A 26,501-nucleotide genomic window follows, 5' to 3' on the forward strand; every position below is an offset into this window, starting at 1 on the left:
TAGTTAGACCACTCCCACTTCCACACACAAAAGAAAGTAGTGTAGCCATGCCAGTATGTCAGCTTTGTCCAGCTGCAGCTATACAGGGTGTATGTATCGCCTACCGATGGATGGAATAGCAAGTCGCTTACTTTTGCTGACTCAGAAGACCATTACTTGCATTAGGATACATGGTTATTATATAGCTAACATGTTCTGCACTATTTATAGTACATGATAAGAATGGTAGCCATGTGTGACTCTCTGGAGATCATGCCATGAAAGAATTGTTTGACTGTAAAACAGATGAGTATGTGACCAAATTAATTTTGGAAAATTACCCATATGGGCACATTTGACACCTATTTATAAACAACTTGCTATAACCTCCACAAGAGTGATCATGTATTGTAAAACATTCATGAAAAAAAAGTTTGTTATACGACAATTTACACACTATGATACATCATGTATATTTGGGGTTGGGTGATAGTCAAGATAGCTAACAGTACAACACATAGACAAGTGGAGTTGCTTCCATTAACAGGACGAACTCTTAGCAATCTGAAACTGCAGCTGCAGTTTAGCGATGTTAGCATCCAGTATGGCGAGGTTGTTCCTGAACTCTACCTCACTAGCAGCTGTGAGGGAGGTGTGGTCACTTCTAGTGATCTTACTGGATGTATCACATGATGACTGGTCACACCCACCAAGTGACTGAACCTCCTGAGGTAACTCACTGGAGGAGTGTGAGTGGACTAGGGAACAAGAGAGACCGTGTCCAGCTACTAGCCTAGATAAATATACACATGTAACAATCTTTAATAACACTCTGAATAACACTCACACTAGTCACAAGCACGTGTATAGTCTCGAATGTTCCATACATATCTATTCTCTAATTATAGATGCGAACTATTACAACTATTGGTGTGTGCATAATATCAGTACTACACAGGACTTGGTTGAAGTCTGTGGCGGAGTCTATTCACATGAACAACCTTGGATGCAGTACCATTAGAGATCTCCATAACAAGTGGTCCTTTCACTGCTGTTATAGTCCATTTACCATCCCAGCGAGGGTCTAACTTCCGTGCTGTGGGTACCGATAGCCACACATGATCTCCAACTGTAAAGTGCCGTGTTAGTGAGTGCTTGTTATAGTTAATTCTTTTTCTGCTGGCCGATTCTACAAGATTTGCTTCCACAAAATCACACATTTCAGCAAGTTTTGCTTGCAGGTGAGATGGATATGAAGCAGTATCAAAAGAGTTGAGCTGTTCAAAAGGAATTGACTTTGGGGCTCTTCCAAACATCAGCTCAAAGGGAGAATATCCAGTCGAAGAATGTATGGCTGTGCGGTACGCATATAGCACTAGTGGAAGGTATGTTTCCCATTCTTGCTTCACTTGAACATATGAGCGCAACATTTGTAATAATGATCAATTAAATCTTTCAACCACCCCATCACCATGCGGGTGGTACGCAGTAGTATGGGACTTGCTGGTTCCAAACGCATTGAGAGTTTCTCTGAAAAGAAGACTTTCAAAATTACACCCTTGGTCTGAGTGAAGGACCTCTGGGATGCCTAGTGTACAGAATATCTTGGTAACAGCTGAAACGATTCGAGCAGCAGTTTGATCTGGCATTGGAACTACTTCCACCCACTTTGTGAAATAGTCTTGTAAAACAAGGAGGTAGCGGTTATTGTTTAATGACACAGGTACCTCCAGAACAGCAACCATTTGGAATACTAGTCATAGGTGCTTGAATTGGAGCAGGTGGTTTGGACTCATTGCACTTGACACATTCTCTACAATACTGCTCAACATCACGTGACATTGATACCCAAAAGGCTTCCTGGTGTAATTTATGGAGCGACTTTTCATAGCCTAGATGGCCTCCAGCAGGATCATCATGATACCGACGCAAAGCATTAGTTTGAAGGTTAGGAGGGAGGATTGGTACTGTAACCATGTTAGCTGAAGAGCTTGGGTGGTACCATCTGCACACAACACCACTGACCAGATGTAACTGTGACCATAACTGCTTATATCGATGAAGTGGTGGGCATTGCCATTGCCTACCAGATGGTGGAACTGAGCTTGCCATCAGCGTGTTGTATATCTGAGTGATTGTAGGGTCACTCTGTTGGCTCTCCCTAAGCTGGTAAAATGATATTGATGCCATTGTGAGTGCTGCAACTTTTGTGATTGGCTGCTCCCTGCGGGACAGTGCATCTGCATTGGTATTCAAGGCACCTTTTCTATACAAAACATCAAAATCAAATTCTTGTATAGCTATTGCCCAGCGTTGAAGCATACCTTCCATTTTCTGAGATCCCAACCATTGCAATGGAGCATTGTTGGTGACAAGATGAAATTTTCTGCCCAATAGGTAGTGCCGGAACTGCTTTAAAGCATAAACAATTGCTAGACATTCTCTTTGAATCACACTGTAGTTTTGTTCAGACTTTGAAAGCGTACGGCTAGCATAGGCAATGACATGATTGTTCTGTTCAAGGACTGCACCGAGGCCATAAGCACTAGCATCTGTTTGCAATACAAAGGGGTTGGCATTACTACTAACATCAGGATATGCCAGAACAGGAGCATCATAAGGGCACATTTCAGCTGTTTGAAAGCTGTATCACAGCTTTCCATCCATTCATAAGTAACCCCTTTATGTGTTAAATTAGTCAGTGGTGCAGCGATAGTAGAAAACTGAGCAATATAACGCCTATAATATGATGCGAGTCCTAGAAATTTATGTAAGGATGAAGCATCGGTTGGAGCAGGCCAACTGTTGATTGCTTGGACTTTGCTGTTGTCTGGAATTAAGCCCGATTTGGTGAACTGATGACCAAGATAATTCACCTGTGGCACTGCTATGGTGCACTTGCGACCCCGGAGAGTTAACCCTGCCTCACTAAGTCTATGGAATACTTGAGATTTATGGTCTTCCATATTCTTGTAATGCACCAATACATCATCAACATAGGTAGTAACAAAAGGAAGATCACGCATAACCTTATCCATGAGACGTTGGAAGGATCCTGGTGCTCCAGTGAGACTGAATGGCATCTGCTTGAATTGGTACAGTCCCATACCAGGGCCAGGACAGAAGACCGTCTTGTGAATATCTCCTGGATACACTGGTAACTGCCAATAGCCACACTGGAGATCTAAAGTAGTAAAGACTGAGCATCCTGCCAATTGATCCTGCACCTCATCTACAAGTGGGAGAGGATAAACATCTTTAACAGTACACTTATTTAACTCCCTAGAATCAACACATAGGCATATTTCACCTGATTTCTTGGGCACGAATACTGCTGGTGCCATCCATGGACTGGAGCTTTCTTCTATAATGCCTTACTTCAACATCTGGTGGATCTGTTGTTCTATTGTGGCTTTGTAGTGCACTGGAATTCGATGTGGTGGGACACGTACTGGGGACCCTTTTGTGGGTATCTGATGACAGGCAAGAGTAGTAGACCCTGGAACAGTATGAAATAAATTATTGTACTCATTCACTACATCCATGAAAAATTCTGGGACATGTGAAGGATATTCATAGGAGGTGGGTCCCCCAAACAATGGAATGACAGCTTCATTAACAATGTTTACTGCAGGGTCCTCCACAGCTACTCCTGCAGAAAACTTAGCTCGCCTGAGTCGTTCCGCCTGTAAGAGTGGTTCCACCTCTGCAGTAGTGTCAGGAGGATCTTCCAGGGACGTCGACTTAGACCTACTGAAGGAGAGTGTAGCAGGATTAGTGGAGAAGTCCAGGATAAGACTATGTTCATGCAGGAAGTCAACCCCCAAAATAACTAGTGTGATTAGCTTATTCACAACACTGAACTGGTGAGTGATAGCTGATGTATTCACTCTGATAGATAACTCTACACAATCTATCACTTGTAGGGGTTGGCCAGATGCAGTAACAAGATTGTGTGGTGGTAGTGGGAGGTGTTCATCAGCTGTCACAGTGGATGGTGTATCTTGCCTGATAAGCGAAATAGTTGAGCCAGAGTCTAACATCGCTTCAACCAATTTACTACCAACAGTGATGTTTAGAATTGAATTATTATATCTTACTGCTGCAACTGTTATAGCATTGTGGTGGGACGCCTGGCGGCCTGGCCTGGCCAGACATCCCATTGAAATTTCCCTGGTTGATTTGCCAGCAATCTCTTTCAATGTGGCCTATCTTGCCACAGTTGAAACAGCGACGGGGTGGTCATGTCTGAGACTGGTACACCGGACATTGACGCTGAATGTGACCAGGCTGGTTACAATAAAAGCAGCGTATAACTGGCTTCCTTGGGGTCTGGTTAACTCTAAGTGCAGCTACTTGATCAGTAAGCAGGGCCATCTGTTTACGCAAAACCGAGAGCTCTTTTGTTTGCTCCACCATTACGGCTGTTTGCTGAGGCTGGCAATTCTCCATCGTAAGTAATAAATGCGCTCATTCCATTACTTTATCCAAGCCGGAAGTTTCACCTGAGACACGTATTTGCATGCTAACTGGATTGGGTAAGCCCGCTAACAGCTGGTGAAGCAAAAGCTGATTACGCGCAGCTGTATCAAGTCCTGGCATAGCCCCATTAAGCAGTTTCTTAAGATCATGTAAAAAAAAACAACAGATAATGACTCACCCGGTCGAAGTTTTCGTTGGTAAGATTCTTCGAGCAAAATAAAATTCCATTGGCATCATACTCTTACACAAGTGCTCCTTGGCCTTCTTATAATCTTTCTTGCCGTTGTCGCTCAACAGCCAAAGCCTCCCCTTCTAACAATGTGGGTAGTTTCACAGCTTTGACTTCGTCATTCCAGGAGTGGGCGGTACAACATATTTCAAACCGCTGAAACCACTCCGTAACATCTCCAGTGGAGAACGGCTTCGGAATACTGATGTGTCTCTCTGCCATTAGAACCGGCCTCTGCTACCAATGTAACAATCTTTAATAACACTCTGAATAGCACTCACACTACAGTCACAAGCACGTGTACAGTCTCAAATGTTCCATACATATCTATTCTCTAATTATAGATGCGAACTATTACAACTATTAGTGTGTGCATAATATCAGTACTACATACACATGATGGAATAGAGACATGAAAGGATATAACGAAAGCATGCTTAGGAGTCACCTACCTGACATGGTCATTATAATGAGGTGGTCTTATTAAGGAGGTCATGAAGTACACATTAGCTATGCTTGGGAACTACTTGACATGGTCACTATAATGAGGTGGTCTTATTAATGAGGTCATGAAGTACACCTTAGGTCTGTATTAACATGGCCGCTGTAATGGATATCCTCATTGATTATGTTGTAACGTACACCTTTTGATTACATATGTTTGGAGCAGTAAACACCTAACTAAGTTTGGCTCAGAATTTAAACTCAAGAGATGACTGCTAAATGAGATTTAATGGTGTATCGTAACATCTATACAATAGACTATATACATAATGAAAGTTTTGGGAATGTTTACCAAGAGAACTTTTCACACTTACAAAATGCTTTAACATGTACTGTATGAAAGTTTATTACCAAACTGTACAGAACTCCTTTCAGTTAAGCTTTCTGTAAGGAGTCCCATAGATAAAGTTAGTTTCAAAGAAGCTACACATTCATTTAACTCAGGAATCACTTACCGGTGATGATTAACTCCAGCGATGTGATCATTACATATGGAACTGGTCCTACGAGGTGGAGTGAGTGTTAACTGTGTCACTCCTGTAAGGTCCTGTGAGTCTGTAGTAAGGTCCACTATTTGTGTAGTAGATAACTTCAGAAACCTGTGAGAATAGGATTACATGTCCAGGTCGAATTTAGTGGCCACATGCTTGGTATATATGTACAGTGTATGCACACTCCATTGTACACATACAGTGCTCCCTCGATTATTCAAACCTCTGTTATCTGAATACTTGGTTATCCGAACAGTAGAAACAACTGCAAGACGTATGTTCTATTAGAGTATTTCTGTATGGACTTTGAATATTCAAACATTTTGATTATCTAAACATGTCTTGGTACCAAGGGAGTCAGATAATCAAGGGAGTACTGTAGAGGACATTAGTATTACTACAGAACTACATACATAAACTAAATTATACTGTTATACTCTACACTATACACACACACTCATACAACATAACACACTCACTTGTCAACATTTCCATCCTGGAGTAGTACCTGTAGTTGCTGCATGGTACCCTCATCCACTCGATAACCCACTCCTCCTGGTAGCTTGTTACCCACCAGGTTGGTAACCACACTGGCTATACATTGTTGGTATCCCCTGTGGGTGTAATAAACAGTGTTAACATGTGTCACTATGATAAATGTGAGTCTGTAATTAACATGCCATCTTTGTGCAGTTTGACTTTGGTAATAAGATCAGTTCATAACTGAGGATTTGGTCCTAGAGGTGGTTAACTGGAAAGGATATCTACAAAGACGTCTATTGTGTTCTTGTGGGAGGATCAAAGTGACGCCTTGCACTGTATTGTTTATACTGTACCGATTAGCTGCATACTATACTGTACGAGTCATACAGTACAGTTACGCAAAACAGTCATGTAAGCGAAAACAACCCCACTCAGACAGCACGATTGATCACATGAATGACATTGTAAATTGCTTACTCTAGCCAGACCATTCTTACTAGTTAGTTCTATGACTAGAAGTAGATTACATGAACATTTATTGATGGAAATTCGAAGCAACAGCACTACAATGGATCATGTGCATCACTGTAACACTGTCAAATGCAAAAATAATCCTACCAGTTTGTTGTTCTACAACTACAAACAGATTACATATGAAATTTACTGACCGAAAATTGAAGGTACTGAAGAAAATCACTCCGAGTAAGATGATCAGGAAGTACCATAAAAAACACTTAAAGCACTTTTGTGTGTATGAAAATTACAGCACTTGGGGGGGGGGGGGGTGTTGAGGCAAATACAGCACTTGGCTTTGCCTTGTGCTGTATTAGCCTATCAACACACACCCTTGTGCTGTATTTTCTGTGCATACATGTGGCTGGTGCTTTTAAGTATATTTTTGAAGCATTTTGTCCATCCAAATATTGCTGAAAATCTACTGTACACAAAACTGCTGTTATGAAGCCTTCAGAAATTAGTTTCATCATATTCACTTGCATACACACACACACACACACACACACACACACACACACACACACACACACACACACACACACACACACACACACACACACACACACACAAACACTGTGTATTCGGTTGTGGGACACACCTAGTAGACAAAAAAAAAATGGAACCCACATGTTGCACCATAACAATAGTAGGTAATTTTCAGAAGGTTTTAGTTTCAGATGTTTCAAAGAGGTCCTTCTACCTATTGGGTTCCTATAATTTTCTTTTAAGATTTAGACATGGATGTATCTTTAGTTTAGCTCAATATTAGTGGTGTTACAGTATAACATAGTAAGTAGGCATCTGATCCACAATAACCTTGATCTGTTTCCCACTATTACAATAAAGCTGGCAACATGAGAATAAACTCCACTCACATCAGCAAGTCAAGTCAGATATTGGCTAGTATGCATGTAACCATATAATTTTCCGTTATGATTTCAAAGTATGCACTTTTCAAAATAATTTTTTTTTGTAATTCACATTTTGCCTCTTGTCATAATTCTGTTTCAAAAATAACCTGCTACATCTCCTACATGGTAGTAAAGTAAAGACTTAGCAACAACATCTTAATTATAAGGATACATATGGGCTGATTCAAACAAGTGAGTTGAACAAGTGTTTCTGATCCTCAAGAACAGTTTAATAAGGACAATGGTCAGAGTGTCACATTAACAGGCTACACTGTGTACATAGTAGAGCTGTACCGATATACCGATACATATCATATCGGTGGCTGATATATAAAAACTTTAATAATATCAGTGGAAGGCAATATCACTGCTAACAACTGATACAATATACCGATATACAACTGAACTATAACGAGGACATTGAGCAGTCATTACTCAGTGAACAAAGCTGGAAAACAGTGGTCATCTTGCTTGCCTGAAAGCACTATGCTACACGAAGCCATATAAGTATACATATTTGGCTACTGTTTTACTGCTACAACACCTACCAATCATTCAACAAACAATCATAGGGTTTAGCCTGGGAAACACCTATAAGATGAAATAATGAGCACAACAAAAAACAACGTCTATCTTTACAAGCATTGAAATGCAGATTACATACAGACTATTCTTGGCAGGAGTATGTATTAAAATATTCGTGGCCAATTGTGGGTGCCTTATTGTCTCAGTTGTTAATAGAGGCCACACCACCCTGGTTAAACAAGCTTAGCCAGTGATTATAAGTCTATCTTCAGCAGTTAAAATAAAGGTTGAACATTCCATATTTGGTAACTCCAATCTTAATGTGTCACACTTAAGTTATATCGGTATATCGGATCGGTATCATATCAGTTTTAAAATAATTTATCTCATATTGGATCGGAATCGGATCCGTTTAGTTTACTTATGTTGGTACACCTCTAGTACATAGTAATTTTAACTATGCAGAATAGAACAGCTACCATCGTTTGTCAAGACCTCAGACCGCTCTGTTTGAATAATCTTTGTAAAACTTGTGAAGTATGACGTATAACTAATTGACGTAATATCTCATGTGCCTCAATCCATGCTAAGAAATTAGCATACACCGTATTTATTCGTTCCCAACTCGAATATGCTGCAACAGTGTGGGCACCCTGGCAGTCTACCTTAATATCCCGGTTAGAACAGATACAACGAAGAGCAGCCCGGTTTGTGACCAATACATACACACGTGACCATACTTTTAGCGTAACTAACCTTATGGACCAGCTGGACTGGGAATCACTTGAAAGCAGACGATTAAAATTAAGATTATCCATGATGTACAAAATTATCCACAATGAAATTGATATCCCATTTGATTTGTATACTAACTTTGCAACATATTCCAGTACAAGAAATTATCATCCTTTTAACCTCCTATCATTGCAAGCATCAAAGACCTCATATCAGTCCTCATTTTTTCCAGCAACAATTTCACTTTGGAATGATTTACCTAACCTAGCTAAAGACTCTAATTCACTTGAAGTATTTAAATCTATAATTAAATTATAATTTACTTATTGTATTGAATTATTTTTTTGTGATTTGTCTATACATTTTTCTTCATTTCTGAAGTTATCAGTATAGGTAAATAAATAATAAAAATTGTGTGATTGGCTACATCAGTTCACTAGCCACAATTTGAAACTACATCTCTGAATGTTTAATGAGTATATGAGAGTATCCGACTGGCAAATCTTATAAAGTGAAGAAGCTCCAGTTCACCTAGCCACCACCTCCTGCTGCTCCATATGTTTAAGTCTATGATTCAAAAATTATAGACCATTTCTTAGGATGGAAATCATCCTACAGAACCACAAGGCCTGCATAGTCAGTATTTTGACATGGAAGCAAAGTTAACAAAGCTATATTAATCTTGGGTATCACTGAGACACAAACACACTATAGTAATGGTAACAACGTCCCCTGTATGATCTAAATGCCAGCTTTAGTGGTGACGGGTTTGAAACTGACAAGCTACATTTTGATCTATACAATACAGCGTTGTCATTAAATATAGTCTGTTACTAAACAGGACTTTGGAACATTTTGTTCACAAAGACCCATCCAAAAATTATTGTGAAATATTGAAATGAGTATCACGGAACTGGATACTTCACCTTACCAACCAACAGGTATTTATATAGTAGCTTGAAAGTTTGATTGTGGAATTCAATACAAATGCAGTAGAAAGACAACAGGTTGTTCACTCAACAACCATTTTCTTTGATGTGATTCACAACAAAGGTTATTGTAAGTTCATGAGTAGAACATAATGTCAATAATGGACATATCATTGTTCTCAGTGGTTGAAATATGTGTTAAGGCTATCCATAGCATCCAGTGATTGCATAAAATGTACAAAACCCTCAAAAAAATTGTATGACCACTTGAAGAAGAATCATAGTACTATTCATAGTAGTCAAGAATCATAGTACTATTCATAGTAGTCAAGAATCTTACCACTTGTCTACTAAGTCACTTGTGCAAGTAAAGTGCTTTAAATAGTACTTAAAGTACTTTTACTAGTACACACACTACTCAAGTGAAGTATCTGTACTATAGGCTTGCAATTGACTGATACTTGTAATATTGGTACTGATATTGATACAATACCAGTATCAGTACAGCACTAACAGTTTGGTCATAGTGTTGATACATGTTCTTAACAATACAGAACACATTATATTATGCTACTTCTAAATTTCATTATAACTAAATAGGCAATAATCAACCATGTATTTATAATGTTATACAAGGTCTACAGTAGTAACAGTACTATAATCGAATATTTAAAATAATCCCACAATCAAACCTTTTAAGCTACAATATAAATATTAAGTGGATGATACGCTGATTTACTCACAAAACTCATATAGTTTACCTAAAATTTTTGGACAGGCCTTGTGAACAGAATGTGGCAATGTCTTGACACACCTGGGGAAGAAATAGTGTGATGCCACGCCCCTTTGCTATATATATATATTGTACTTTGTGTGGGAGGATCAAAGTGATACTGTGTATTGTATTGTCTATACAGTACTAATTAGCTGCTTAACTGTACTGTATACTGTTTTGCAGAGAACTTATTTAAGGAATGTTACAAAAACAATCCCATGTGCATGATACTGTAAATTCCTAAAACCAGCCAAAATAATCCTACCACTTTGTTTTACGGCTAGAAACAGATTGTATAAACACTTACTGATCACGAAGCTATTAAACACGACCACTAAGACAGCACGATTGATCACGTCCGTGACATTGTAAATTGCTAAAACTAGCCAAACTACGACTAGAATAGATTATATGAACACTTAATGATATCCTGATCACCGAAAATTGCAACAATTTGAGTACTAGAGAAAATCGCTCTGAGCCAGATGACCAGGAAGACAACATACCACTCAAAGCACTGCCTATTCTTGCGTGTACGAAGAAAACAGTATTCGGGGAGTGCCTTGAGGCAAACACAGCACTTGGCTTCGCCTCGTGCTGTATTAGTCTCTCAACACACCCCCTCGTATTATATTTTCCATACAAACACACAGCGGTACTTTAACTATAGTGTAAGGGTCTGGTGAAATACAGATTCTATATAAGGAATTCAGCTAAGAACCTGCATATTTATTTGATATCCAAACTTACATCCCAGTGCGATGCAGGGTCTCTCTTGTAGCCACAAAGTTGAATCTCCACACAATTCGGATGAAATCTTGAGCACAGTGACAGAAACTCAAACCGGAACTTAATTTACTATCCGTAAACTTCTGCGCACTCCCGTACACTGGGATATAAAATAGCTATATCCCGTATACTCGGATGATATCATTGTTATTATACTCGTCCTCGACTCCGCCTCACACTCGTGTAATAACAATGATATCACCCTTGTAATGGGATATAACTACAGGGGGTGTATAACATAGAACCGGGCGATACATCGGTACGTATCGTAGAAGGTATGTTAAAGATACTGGTACTGCACCAGATGAGTTTAGAAAATACTGCCATACTGTCAACAGTTGATTCATAATGCCATCATCTTTCTGTTATCTCCTACCTTTACCAATGTGAAAGAGTACCTTCTAATTGCGTTACGACATAAAATGCGATGCAGGTAAGTCATCTTCATAGATCATTTGTTTCTACAACCTAGTACACAGATCAAGACCATTGGAACATTTTGTTCACAAGGTCCATCCAAAAATTACAAAAGAATGTTGCATTAAATTGTTTACCGATTGGCTACATAAGATCACCATTCAAGTGTATTTATAAAGTAAGTTCAAATATCTGATTGTGGGATTTATTTGAATTACATCTAAAGTGCAAATTTATTAGCCATAACTAAAGTACAAGTATTGGGATCAAATTTACACTTCGAGTGATTATCATCTTATTTTAGCGTTTTAGTAATGGCATGTACAATTCCATATCATTCTTACACTTGTTAGCTAACCTTTTAGCAAAATAATTAGTGAACTTCTATAACACCACACCACATCAAAGAAAAGAACAGCACAAGACCATTTTGGAATTATCGTATGGCAATACACACGTCCCCTACACTACGTAATTACATACTCATGAGCAGTGAAGTTGTTTTGCTTATACATGTTTAGCCCATTACACAGCCTCACATAAAGAGAATAGTACGTGAACCTGTCCTAAAACCATTCTGCTTATTTCGACTATTAGAGACGTGGGACAAAATTACAAACCATTCCTGTTTTATTAATAAGGGAAAGCATTTACACACTAATGCACATATGAGCACCTTGCACTGTCGCGAGTGTCAGCACAAATCAAATTGTTGTTGATACTGTCTAATATGTTGACCATTGTGATACTTAGTATATTAAAACACAGGCTAAAATATAATGCTCATATGAAGGAATGTTCTTACAGTACATATTATGATGGATATTAGCTACTGTAAACACAGTGTAATCAACTTGTTGATAATTTGGATATACAGTACTGCTAAAATGTAATGTTGTCTTGCAAGAGTGCAAGCGATTAAAAAACTCACTAATTAAAGGGTATTGCACTAGTTTCACTCGCTAGTATTCATCCCCTTTCATTTGGGATGAATACTCGCAAGCAAAACGGGTGCCACGTCCTTTAATTAGCAAGGTTTTAATGGCACGTATTCATTACTCTAATGCGCATAATAGAAAATACGGTCGGAGGGGCATGTGCATTAAAAGAAATAACTGTGATGATGGAAAACCTCGTGGAAGACGACAAAAGGCTATCTAAAATGAAGGTTACGGAATTGAAGAACTGGCTCGCCAGCAGGGAAGCACCAACGAAGGGGAATAAGGCTGAGTTGATCGCCAGGTAAGATATTCATAGGCTTATTTGTACGTGTTTGTAGTGGCATCCCCCACATACGCCTGTGGTGAGACCTGTGCTACAGCTATCCTGTATACGTAGGTTTTACAACTACGCTTAAACGAAGGTCTATTCCCGGGATCAACATCTGTTAGGGTATTTTTACACGAGAGCCTGCTTATTACATGTAGGATATGTTGCTTAATGTTTGCATTAATATTTCATCTTATATTGTGTATGGAATAATTATTAGTGTCCATATATACATTACACAGGGTGAAGGCTTGTATTAAATATGGAATCAAGAACAAGATTGATTCTAAAGGAGTGGACATTAATAATCAAGCTGATTGTACCGACTTAGAATTCCCAGAAAGTGGATGGGAAGAGTTCGTAAAGGCTCTTATGATCACCGACAAGTTCCATTTTACTTTTGGTGAAATAGTATCTTATTTTGTAAACCGATCTGTCTCTGATGGACTTCCTGCTGATGATTTCAAAGCAATCAATTCATCTGCAGAGAACTTGTTTCGATGTGGACACATTCAAGGAATTCAGGTATGTGCTACAGAAGATAACCTGTTTTTAAAAGCCAAGTGCTTACCCGAGATGAGAAAAGACAGAGTGTACTTTCTCAAGATAGTGTTGAATGCGAATAGTTGTGATATCTTTTATGCTGAATGTGGATGCCCTGCTGGAGTTGCACCACAAGGAAGTTGCAAGCACATTGGTGCCTTTTCCTATGCTTTAGCGGACTTTTGCAGAGTACGGTGTTTGCCAGAGTACATGACTTGCACAGACAAATTGCAGGAATGGAACCAGCCATGTGGGAAACGTGTAGAACCAATTCCAGTAGACCAACTTGGTGCTCGTTGTCGAGAATTAAAACCAGAACAATTTCGATCAAGAGGCTCGAAGGCGGTATTTGATCCTAGGCCATTGAAGTTTAGAACTCCTTGCCCACAAAGGCTAGAGGAACTCTGTTGCAATCTTTTGAAGCTTGAAAAGCTACCGAGTTTCTTGAATCTTTTGAAGCTTGAAAAGCTACCGAGTTTCATCATGGCATTGAAGCCACTCGGGCAGGATTTGTGGTACATCCAAGGAAATGCTGGCTTGGAGCTTCACCAGATGCATGGGTTACTGATCCATCTGTAACAAACCCACAGGGCATAGCTGAGTTCAAATGTCCATATTCTAAGGCATTTGTCCATCCTCGTGAGGCTTGTAAGAATGCTGACTTCTACTGCTCCATTATTGATGGACAGCTACACCTGAAAAGAACACACAGTTATTATCACCAAATACAACTGCAGTTACATGTTTCACCCAAATCTAAGTGGTGTGATTTTTGCGTGTATACCACATGTGGCATTGCAATTGAAAGGATTTACCCTGACCCTTTATGGGAGGATTCTTTTTGTAGTCAACTTGACGATTACTACATGCAACATGTTTTACCCGAGCTTATATCCCCGGAACACAAGCCCAGTTATTATTTATAGAACATGCATTGTACATAGATATATAAGTTTCTTTTGTGCATAATTATGTAATATGTATAATATCATTACTATACAGGCTTTTAGAATATACGTAAACAATGTCAATAATTTACATTTACTTACACAGAGGAGGTGAAAAATTTGCTAGAACGCAGCACACAAAAAAGATTCTATCTGCAATATCTGTCAGTGAGGAAGGTATGGTACGATCAAATATATGAAAATTCTTAATCCTTTCCATGGCTCTTTCAACATGTATCCGTAGGGATGCAATTCTTCTAGTGGACACTAATTCATTTTCTGATAGTTGCTTTTTACCACGTAAAAATGGAGGTATATTTAACCTCACTCCAATAAGCATCAGATCTTCTTCAATTTCAAAGCCTCTATCAGCCATAACTGAGTCCCCTTCTTCCAACAAATCAAGAATGCCACTCTTCCTTGTCAACTCTTTACCAGAAATACAGTCTGGATATAGTGAGGACACGAAAGTTATAGCACCATCTGGTGAAATACCAACTAATGCTTTGAAAGTGTTGTGATTTTTGTAGCTAGAAAATGTCATTTTTTGAAGCTCTGGTAACTGTGGTTGTTCCACAAATATTTCTGTGGCATCAATGATGACTCTGGTTGATGGGTACTTTTCTCGAAATTGTTTGGGCATGTTCATTTGTACTAGTTCTCTGGGTGGCCACAATGGAATGTCTTCAAGTTTTAGATACAAAAAATTTATCCAAGTGTAAACTATCCTGGATACTGTTGACTGACTAACTTGGAATCGATTAGCAATGTCTTGCTCAAAAAGGCCAGCACGTAAACGCAGCATGGTCATAAAGAATTCTTCAAGTGGAGGTAGTGCTCTTGATCGACATCTCTTAACTTGTTCGTCAGGAATGGGACCATCATGTGAATAACTCAGGTGATCCGCAGCCGGCCCAAGATAATCATAAAAACTCTTGAGGGCAAAGAATGAACTAAACCGTGTATAATAACATACTTGAGAGTCATTGTTTTTAATGTTTTCTAATTGAAACAGTTTGCTGTTTGCACTAGCAAGCTCCTCCAATAACCTAGTGTTCTTTTGCTTTTCTTCACGAAGCAAACGCTCTAGTTCCTCTATGCTTGGCCCTTCCCTTTGACTACTCTCACACTTACTACACACTGACACGTTTGTAGCATCACTTTCTGTAGAGCTCGAGGTTGGGATCCCCACTTCTGGGCTGCAGCTGCTAGTGTGCCTGGGCTGTGGCTCGACAAAGGGGCGATCTTTAGGGGTTTTTTGAGTAGCAGTTTTATCGCCTGTGCTTCTCACCGGAAGGTGAAGAGATGGAACTTCGTCTGGCCTTAACAAACGCCCAGCTGCATTCACGAAATGAATACTGCAAACACGAGTACTGCCATTTATCGGTAGATTTGTCCTCCTGATCACATGAATCCATTGCTTCAAAATGGCTTTTCTGTTTAACGGCCACTTAAAATAAGAAAGACCTGTTTCTCTGTCCGATCGATTTGAGCAACCTGGCACACAGCAGGAGTGAGTCATTACTAGGAGTTATTCCAAATAATACGCATGCCCCTCCGACCGTATTTTCTAATTATGCGCATTAGAGTAATGAATACGTGCCATTGCTTGCACTCTCGCAAGACAACATTACATTTGAGCAGCACTGTATAATATCAAAGCAGCAATATCGTACTGTGAATGAAATACTGAAAGATTGGATTGCGCGTATGTCTAAAGATACATGCCAGAATTTAGTAGTGAAAAAATCATTCCTATAGCCTTAGCCATTATTGAGTCATACCTGTCCGAAGACATCAAACAGTTAGTCAATCAGTTAGTCAGTAGAAATTCACTAAACAAAAAAGAAAAAAAAAAAATTTCATAGAACTAGTCTCATGCTTGGACCACTTTTTGTTCTTTTTGTGTGGGGGTAGAGAAAAAAGGTCTGGTGGATCTCCAATAGAATTTTTGTGCAGCCAGATCTATACTTTGATTAGCATTTATGAATAGCAAAGGCCTGTCAATGAAGCCACAATGGGAAATACGGTTTGCGTGCCCTTGGATGCAGACTTGCCAAACAAACGTTTACCATTTTCCTATTATCGCTTCGTTAACAGGCCCTTGCTATTCATTACCACTAATCAACAATCCCCAAAAGTTATAGATCCGGCTGCACAAAAATTGTATTGGAGATCAGCCAGACCCTTTTCTCTCTGCCCCCACACAAAAAGAAAAAAAAGCAGTCTGGGCACAAGATGATTGCACCAAAGTGCTGTGAAGGAATTACAGTGGTGCCTCCATTATCTGGTCATTATCTGAATGTGCTGTTATCTCAAGCGTAGAAGTGACTGCTCTATTAGAGAATTTACCTAAAGTGTATGGTCTATTAGAGTATTTTAACTTAGCTATATACATACGTAAATGTATGGACTTCACTTTTCAAACACACCTAGGGCCCAGTGAAATCGGATAATGGAGGAACCACTGTATGAAGCTGGTTTCTGCCCAGTAATATTTCATGGGAAGATGCAAACCTTCAAATTCCTAACATACAGTACTACCATTTTGAGCCTACAAGCACGTTGAGCTCTGGTACAGTGTAGGAATAATAAACCATATACACACAACACTTCACAATACACAGACTATACACATTGTATATATACCACCAATGCTGTACTACAGGTATTAGAAAATTTGCAAGACAATAGTTTCATGGACCTATTTACATAAACTTTATTGATGTAGAACTGATAAAATGTGTCTGTAAACTGTGTAAACAACATTATTTTTGGACGAACAAACAAACAAACAAAATGCTAATGTGTACAGTGGTGGCTTGTTGAGAGTTGATGCTATAGATATAAAGCTGATTGCAGAAGCATGTGAAAATTGTCACTTTACATGAAATCTTTGGTGTATCATACAGTACGATAGTACTGTATATTAGGGACATCAAAGGTGTGGGGGCGATCCATGATATAATATAACCCAAAAACCTGCCACGATTTTTCCTCACAACGACATGACAGTATTGGTTGGGTAAAACCAAGCCCAAAAGTGTCTTCAGATCAACCCGAAACGTTTCCGTCAAGTTGCTACAGAATTTAAAAAAAAATTTTAGTCAATGGAATTTTCTACTGCCTGCCTACCTGCCTGACGCCTTCAGTCAAGCGTAGCGGAAAACTGGCTACAGCTACAGCCCTAATTCTTTCGCAGAAACGTTTCTAGATCGCTTAAGAAAAAACCTTTGGTATATTGATAAACATACAATGCTTGCGCTATTGTCTTACCTTTTATCCTCTTTTATCCTTCTTTACCATGGCCATCGGTCAAGGTTCTACTGCAGAGTGTTAATAGATTACAGTATGGCTTCCATACCAGTGTATATTGCATCAAACTATTCGAATACTCGTGGTCGCCGGTTGTACCAAAAACACACGCGTACGTCAGACTCGCTGTTGATATCGATCAGAGAGAGCAACTCACGGCAAACTATATAGCAATGTGTAAGTCAATAAATATAGTTTAATTAGTAACAATGTTAAACCGAGTTGGGTCATCCAGGTCCTGCTTTACAGATTATTCGGGTCTGACCCTACGTGCTAAATTAAATGTGGATGTGTTACCACATGTCATGGCGTAGCTCTACTTCTTTTGTGAGCCACGCCCACTTACGTAAATTACAGTCTGTAGACATATGGTAGCCACGTCCATTCATCAGTGTGTAGGTATGCACGAATCCACGCCCACTTACGTAAATTAATGTCTGTAGACATATGGTAGCCACGCCCATGTAGATATGCACGAATCCACGTCCATTATTGTCTACAGGCTTATGTAGAGCCACGCCCACTGATTAGTTGTTATTGTATGAGTCATAATCTAGCATAATATGTGAGTAACCCAGCAGATATTTAGTGGTCATGAGCTTGCAAAAAAAATTTCACAAACAAGTATAAGAAAAAATTGGGAATTTTAAATTAGATTAGGGACAATGTATAATGCTGCAATAAAAAGTAGTGAAACAAGCTGGATCGGAGTAGTACGTAATGTCCAAATACTGTATAACAATAAGAAGTGAGTATCCCTACTGTACACTCAATGCACAGTAGGGATACTCACTTCTTATTGTTTTACGGTATTTGGACATTACGTACTACTCCGATCCAGCTTGTTTCAGTACTTTTTATTGCAGCATTATACATTGTCCCTAATCTACAATTCCCAATTTTTTCTTATACTCGTTAAAGATAGCAATGCAGGGGGCAATGATAACCCATGACAAGTATGGTACAAACAATGCCAGCAGATTTTAAAAGGAGCCAAAAGCCGCTTTATCATCGACAGGCAGTACAAAAAGTTATTAACATGTCACCCTGTGCCTTCTACTGCCTGTACTACAAATCACTTATATTACAAAACAACAGAGAACTCCCTCAATAGCATATAATACCATAATAAACTGACGAATATACATTCTCTAGTATACCATCTTAAAAACTATTGATGACGTGTACTGCCAGTTTTTGTGCAAACAACACAAACTCGATACATTTCTTCTACCTGACTTACTTTTAGAGTGTTTTTTGTAATAAGTTTCACAAAATGACAACAAATTGCTTCTTGTTGTAGAGCTCTGACCTTTAACACGCAAAGTGGCCATTCAGTATTATGTAAAGACTAATCACATGATGCGTAGCCTTATCTGTAGTCAAGTTATGCTTGGTTGGAGGTATCGGTCAGTCAGTCAGTCAGTCAGTTAGCAGAAAATTCTTCATAGAAACTTGTCAGAGGGGTTATGGACTGCTCTGAAGACATTTATGGGCTTGCTTATAGCTGCTATGAAGAAGAAGCAAAACAAAAACTGCCAGATCCTCAAAGATCTTGGAACATTTAGTTCACAAGCTCCATCCAAAAATTACTATGATTGTGAAATGTTATCAAGAAGCAATAACTTGTTATGACCACTCATGTAGTATTTATAACATAGCGTGAAAGATCTGATTGTGGGATTCATAAATACCATTAAAACTATCACATTCAACAGTTTATATATACACACCCACTAGGATACCCACGTGTACACTTGATGCATTAGAGATAAAATTTTCGGTTAACTAAGTTTCTGCTGCTTCTGTGACTGTTAAATCCAAACATCCTCATCACATGATCATCGTTCATCCTCAAACATATTTTTATTGTGTAAAAATAAAATGGAAATTTATGTCCCACAAAACTTTCTAGCCAATGGTACACATACAGCACATGTTGTATACATGAACTACACAGATACGTGTGTAGATATTATAAACAAACAAAAACAAAAAGTACAGCTGACTTCCTGAGATAAAGAATTTTTGACCCACTTTTATTGTGAAACATACGTATACCATATTTGACCGGCTAATAGCCACAGCTACACTGTACTATAACTCTCAGCAAGGAAAAATTTCCACACTTGCATCAACACATTTGGATACAAGCTGCTACTCTTATGACAATAATTCTAGGCTGTGGTGTGGCTCCTTGGGTGGCTACTATACCTATAAACCAGTCAAATACGGTATATAAACGTATGTCAAAAGCATTGGACATGAGATTGTCTACTACATTCATAATATCAATTTGGTCAAAACAGGATTCTTTGTACTATACACATATCTTACAAGTTCTTATCAAGAGCTGTGACTAGTTCCTCTTCCTTCCTTTTCACTGACAGTTTCAACATCTGATACTCCTCCTCTACCTCGTCCAACCTGTTTGTTACGCCCTGTAGCTGTAGTTGTATCTTAGCAATCTCATCGTCCTTGTTACTCAGCTCATGTGAGCTCTCCTCAAGTTGCTGTAAGGAAGAGAAATGTAATTCTATTATTCTACAATCGCTTATCATTAATATGCATGTATAAGAATCTATTAAAGTAAAAACAATGATGTGTTTAATCAGGAGCTTATAAGCTCCTGATTTAATACAGGCACTTAGTTCAGATCCCATATTGGTCTTTAGTATATAAAATGACAACCTGATAATCAATGCAAGATATGCTATTAGTTAGTTTCAAGGTGACGGCCATATTATACACACCTGTGCTAGTTTGCTGTTTTGTAGGGACAATTCACTGATCTTGTTGGTGGATATCTTCAATTCTTCCTCACTGACCAACTGAGCAGCTTTTAATACATCAACTACAAGTGTGGTGGGAAAGTGTTACATATGTACGTGTGTGTGTGTGTGTGTGTGTGTGTGTGTGTGTGTGTGTGTGTGTGTGTGTGTGTGTGTGTGTGTGTGTGTGCACATGCATGCTGTTACGTATGAGTGTGTATATGCATGCATGGGTGCGTGTGTATACGTGCAGTACATGTTGACTACTGGACACAACAAATAGAAATAAAAAAGAACTATTTGAAATGGAATAGTGACAATAAACTTTACACTACTGCATTACGTACATAAGAGTTCATCCAAAATATTTTGGGATTGAAATACTTGATGTTGCCATGGAGGCTTTCTTCTGTACGATTAGTTCATTAAAATGCATAGTACCTTGAAATTTACTGTAATTGTCATTCCGCACATATTCATTCACACACAAATACACTGACCATGTTTCCTCAGACACTCCATGGAGTCACTGTTCTGCTCCAGTTGAGTAGTCAACTTGAAACACTCTTGCTGGTCATCTTGTAACTTCCTACACAAAAACACACACAAAGAGTAGTTACTAGAGGTGCATCAATTTAAATATCGGTGTCAGTACCGATATCGTGATACCGATATCAGTCATTTTAGCAGATATTTCACTAAAGTACTATAACTGGTAAGCTTTCTGTTTGCTTGATCTTGCAGGACCATAAGCTGAAATTGCTAACTATTACACAGTGTTCGATTTCCAACTTTAGCTTCTTTATTCTTTCTTTCTTTGCTCAGACCTTTTCATCACACCTTCACTGCAAGTCTATTTTTTTCTTTTGCAAAAACATTTTGGCAACCACCATTTTAACTTTTGTCCCAACATTTTAACATAGATTATAGTTCCCATACTGAAAACCTTTTTACGTTCAGATGCAACTCAACACTAAAAAAATATCAGTATTGAAAATTTTGTAGCTAATATATCGGTTATCGGTATATTGGTAAATTTTCATATTTGTGTACCTCAATATTAAAAAAAAGCTTATGTATGCATTGGATGACTGCAACATTAGTGGAACTTGACATGTATACACACAACAGTTACAGTTGAGCTTAAAAACTAGTTTTAGAAATACACAGAGTTGTTAACAAACACTTTTATAAATTCTCTGTAAAGTAACATGTAAATATGTATGGAGTAAATGACGGGCAGCTGTGTGGTATATTTAAGAATAGTTCATGTATGTAGAATTATGTACATCTATGTAGAATTATGTACATCTACACACACTGATGGTATTTACTTTTCTAACTCTTTCTTTTCTTTTTCCTTCATCTGCAGTCTGGCCAACCAGTCAGCGGCACTAGTGGGTGACTGCATGGACCACAATGTGTCGACATGTAACAGGTTAGTCCTTAGTGACGGCTCCTCTGAAGATAATACCTTCTCCAACTCCTCAACTAAATCACTAACACCATCCACTGTACAGTCTAGGAGAGACAAGGGCAAAAGCCATCACATCACAAAGTTACATTTTTGGTCCCATTTGTGACCATATAAACCAACAAAATACATGCAATATCATTAGCACGCATAGCTGTACATACAGGATGTACTGTACGAAAGCAACATACCATTTAGTCTCTTCTTCAACAAGCCCACAAGGTCCTTCACCACTACTAACCTCTTGGTAGTACTAGCAACACTATCATCAACTTCATCCTTCATTATTCCATTACCAACTTTGTCTTCTTCACCGGACAACTTGTTCCTCTTATCCTCATGATCAGCCGAGGACACTTGTGTAGCAGTATCACACACTGTAGCACCACCAATGTGATGATGGTATAACTGTGGATGTCTGTAGTGTGTACTACCATAATGGGAAGGATTGTAGTGTCCATACATCTCGTTGTAACGACGTGTCACCTCCGCCACATACACAGGAACAGGTGAATAACGATACGGCACAACAGGATATGAAGGATAAGGGTAGCCATTGTGTACTGGGTAATGGTGATGATATGGTGGAATATAAAATGGATCAGTGTTAGTGTAGTGATGTAGTGGGGGTGGTGCAGATGATGTGCTCCGTACAAGAGGGGTCACTCCTGTACTGCTACTTGTCACTGGATTAACAGCAGCAGATGAAACTGTCACAGTATTTGAACAACCATCACCAACCTTAACACCAGTAGAAACAGTAGTATTAGTTGTACTGGGAATAGTCATGGTACTAGATGTATTCTGTACTGAAACAGCTATGGAACTTGTTACTGGTAAAGTTAAATATTTACTGGTGCTAGCTGGAAAAGATTTAGGATACTTTCTTGGTTGCTTGTCGGCTGAATTAATCTCTGTAGTTTCTCTGCTTGATGGCTTAATGTCTGTAGTTCTTTTTGGAGCAGATTTAGTTCTCAGTCTTGTTCGACGTGATGGTGGGTGCCTTTTAGATGCCACTCTTGGTGGTTGATAAAACTGTACACTGTTCTTGGTAGTATGTTGTGATGTCTTCTTGTTAGATTGGTCACCAGTAGTTGTGACATTGTTTCCAGTGGAATGAGGTACAATTGGGTGATGTCTTGACTCCTTCTGAAATGTACATAATAGTATAAGTAGACAGTAAAAACACACATGCAGTTTTTTTAAATGCATATATTAGAGATGTACCGGTCCAACTTTTCTGAGCTATACCGATACCGATCCAGGTAATTTATTACTGATCTACCGATATTGTACTGATCTGATATCAGCTATCTATTATGATGACTGATCTTGTACAGGTAGTTCTTATAGCATTTTATAATCTCAGACTAAGCCAATTGGTCAATTGTTAGCTGAACGATGATCACAGCATTGTTACTGGAGTCAATACCAGTAGTGGTGTGGCCTCAATTACACCACCCAGACAATCAGCAGTGACAGAACCCACAAGTATTTTAATGCAAGGCTTGCCTGGAATGGTTTGTAGGCTGTTGTAGCAGAGATTCTAATAGTTTAGTCTACTTGATGTGGTGTAGCACTATTCATTATTTTCTGCCAACGACCTCTGGTAAGGTACGTTTCAGATTTTAAACAGCTAACTCGCACTATGGTTCCAATGGAGAAATGGCACTATACTTTAGTAATAGGAGCAGAGAAATGATAGAATTCTAGTGTTTGAAGAAATGGGGATTAGAAAGATCGGTATCGGTGGCTTCAAAAGAAAATCAGTTCTACCGATTTTGCTCAGGATCCGATACTAGATCGGCACACCTCTAGTATATATACTTGTATGCACTTGAATCAACCAGCTGTCATAAAGTTTGTCACATATTCTGTACTTTGACAAGAGGCCTATAAGAAGGCTAAAGTAAACAAGTATAGTGCTAAAACACTGACTGAAATATACAAGCCAAAAGCAACACATGTACACACAAATGTTACAACATCTCAATGACTTTTACACCACGGTGTAGAGATACGTAGTAAACAAACATTAATCGATACCTTGTTGTTTAGCTTTTCTTTGTTTTGATTCGTTGCAGTCACTAGTGAACAGTCAACAGTGCATTGAATACATGTGCACATACCAGCATGTACACAAGCATGTGTATGATATAGTAATAGCATCAAAAAACTCTAGACAGCTACACATAAAATTGACTGACCATGTTTACACAACACAACAAGGGGGTGACACACAGGCACTCACTGTAGGTAGATCTGCGACCGCAGTCAAAGTCAAAGGTCAAGAACAACAAATTCGTGCAAAGTCAATGGTCAATTTCCAACCCACAATTGAAAAGCAGTGAAATATCATCGCTAAATACCGGTCAAGGATTGAAAAATGCTTAGTCACAGGTCAATGTGAAATGTCGGTGGGTCAAGACTTTGACCACGGTCCCCACAGTGTGACACCCCCTTGAACAATATGATTATGTGTAAATTTGTATCATCATACTTACCAGTGTCACAACTACTTTCTGAATTCAGCAAGGTTGCTAGAAGTGAAGCACATCTGTTTAGGCCACGGTAAGCTGAAGACACCTACGGGATATAACACTAAATGTATTACACCAGTGGTAGCTACTACAGCTAGGATTTGTAAAACAAGAACATGCACATCTTGTTACATTGTACTGATTGAGCACGGAATAAATGTGGTTCTGTACCGTGTAGCAACATCGCAGACGAACAAAAAACTGGGCCTACAAAACAAGAAGCAATGCATCGGTTTACCTGTTCTTCTGTATCTGTTGAATAAAGCGAAAACTCTCCCTGTCCTGTCATAGTTGGCGCCAAAGTTGCTCTCCAATTGAACCTCACCTAACGCTATATTTGTGCGGCGGAAAGTATACGGGAAAATACGGACACGCGTGTTGCCCTGCTCTGCAGTGAATTTGGAGCCATTGATCTAATACTTGTGTGGATAAAAGCTGTAGCTCTGAAAATTGTAGTTGGCTTGGTTCGCCCGGCTTGTTACAAGCTGCATGGCTAGCTAGTTATAATTATTATGCTTGCTATCCCAACATTAAACTCTGAGATAACAACAACACCGAAGAACTAACAGTGCTGTCATTATTAGAGCCTATGGTCGAGTCTATGGTGCAGACAACCGGTGCAGGAACACTTGTAATTGGGTATGGCCTTTTGACTGTTCTATACCCAAATTTGACAAAAACAAGGCTTCCACACACTGCCCAATTCCGGCTCTGACTTCAATCAACTATAACTTGACTACTCAGTAAGCTATTACTCTAGAATTTTCACATGATTCTTCCATAGCGTAGTGAAATAGCTAACAGGTCAAAATTTGGCTGATGGCATACTCCTAGATTGGGTTATGGTCCTTCAGCGTTGTAAAACTGGATGTGTGTGGAAGCCTTGTTTTGTCAAATTCATTGTATGAACTGCTAGAGTAGTAATGGCTATAGTCTACATATAGTTTTACAACCTAGCTTATCCCTCCTTTATCCACTTCTTAGGAATCTGGTAGAGTCCCCTGGGCCATGAAATGCTATTCAAACTCTTGATCACCTCTTTTTTTTTTGACCTACATGTGTTGCCTCAATGCCGACTTACCACTATGCACACTGCAGCATTGCCAAAGTGAGTGTATTATACATCTTTATTGTGTCATTAAAATTCATCATTTGTGTTTGTGTCCTTTTTATTTTGTTATTTTTAATTTCCTGGGATATCCAGCACCTTTTGCCACCACCCCTAGCACTAGATGTTGAAGTGCTTGTGTCCTTCCTACTATAAAAATTGTTTACAGCTATACCGCTGTGCAGAAGTAAATCTATACCCATACAATCATGACATGTAATGCTTAACGTTTCTGCCTTGATATGCTGCAGTGCTAAAATTTAATTATGCTCAATATAAAATGCATTGATGCTTGATTGAATGACTGACTATTCTATTAGAGTATATTGCGTAGTTTACTAGAGTTGTCCACAGTGATCTACACATAGTAAGCATGAACAACTGAAATTATATTCTATAATGCTTTATAATGAATACGTTTCTGGTATATAAAAATTATGCTCGAAACATGCTATATATAACAGCCATATAACAGGAGGCATCCCTAAATGTAGCTACACACAGTAAATACCTGTGGCATGCAAAAATAATGAACACCACTGGAAATTCTTAGTGACATCACTGGAAATTGCCATAGTATTTTCACTAGTTTTTTACTGTGCATAAATATTCATTGTCATGTGAATGTGCACACAATGCATGTGCAAACAGCTAGGATCCACAAAGGGTTGATTTTATACTTAACCCGATATGTATAGTCAATCGTAAGATCACCAGTTGCACGGCATTAATCAATACCTTTTGATTCGCAAAATAAGTGAAAAAAGAT

At 38.8% G+C, this 26,501-nt stretch overlaps 2 protein-coding genes across 4 annotated transcripts; both read right to left on the reverse strand.

Moving 5' to 3' along the window:
* Positions 1 to 363: 363 nt before the first annotated feature.
* Positions 364 to 24,966, reverse strand: LOC136257768 (uncharacterized). 3 transcript variants are annotated; one of them, XR_010702143.1, is made up of 12 exons: positions 24,863 to 24,966; positions 24,589 to 24,670; positions 24,131 to 24,171; positions 22,276 to 23,233; positions 21,945 to 22,131; positions 21,111 to 21,199; positions 20,593 to 20,693; positions 20,177 to 20,352; positions 6,165 to 6,299; positions 5,650 to 5,793; positions 4,640 to 4,924; positions 632 to 772 (listed from the first exon to the last, which is right to left on the reverse strand). XR_010702143.1 is itself a non-coding variant. In XM_066051080.1 (11 exons), the coding sequence occupies exons 1-11, from the start codon at positions 24,911 to 24,913 to the stop codon at positions 520 to 522; spliced, it is 2,217 nt and encodes a 738-aa protein (XP_065907152.1). In that variant the 5' UTR covers positions 24,914 to 24,966; the 3' UTR covers positions 364 to 519. The 3 variants fall into 3 exon arrangements, 1 of the variants encoding a protein (XP_065907152.1); XR_010702142.1 differs by having other exon boundaries at positions 4,640 to 4,927; XM_066051080.1 differs by lacking the exon at positions 4,640 to 4,924 and having other exon boundaries at positions 364 to 772.
* LOC136258338 (uncharacterized) lies at positions 14,070 to 16,046 on the reverse strand. Its single transcript, XM_066051659.1, has 2 exons — positions 14,627 to 16,046; positions 14,070 to 14,272 (listed from the first exon to the last, which is right to left on the reverse strand). The coding sequence occupies exons 1-2, from the start codon at positions 16,044 to 16,046 to the stop codon at positions 14,253 to 14,255; spliced, it is 1,440 nt and encodes a 479-aa protein (XP_065907731.1). The 3' UTR covers positions 14,070 to 14,252.
* Positions 24,967 to 26,501: the final 1,535 nt, after the last annotated feature.

This window comes from Dysidea avara, chromosome 6 (assembly GCF_963678975.1).
Source record: "Dysidea avara chromosome 6, odDysAvar1.4, whole genome shotgun sequence".
NCBI lineage: Eukaryota > Metazoa > Porifera > Demospongiae > Dictyoceratida > Dysideidae > Dysidea > Dysidea avara.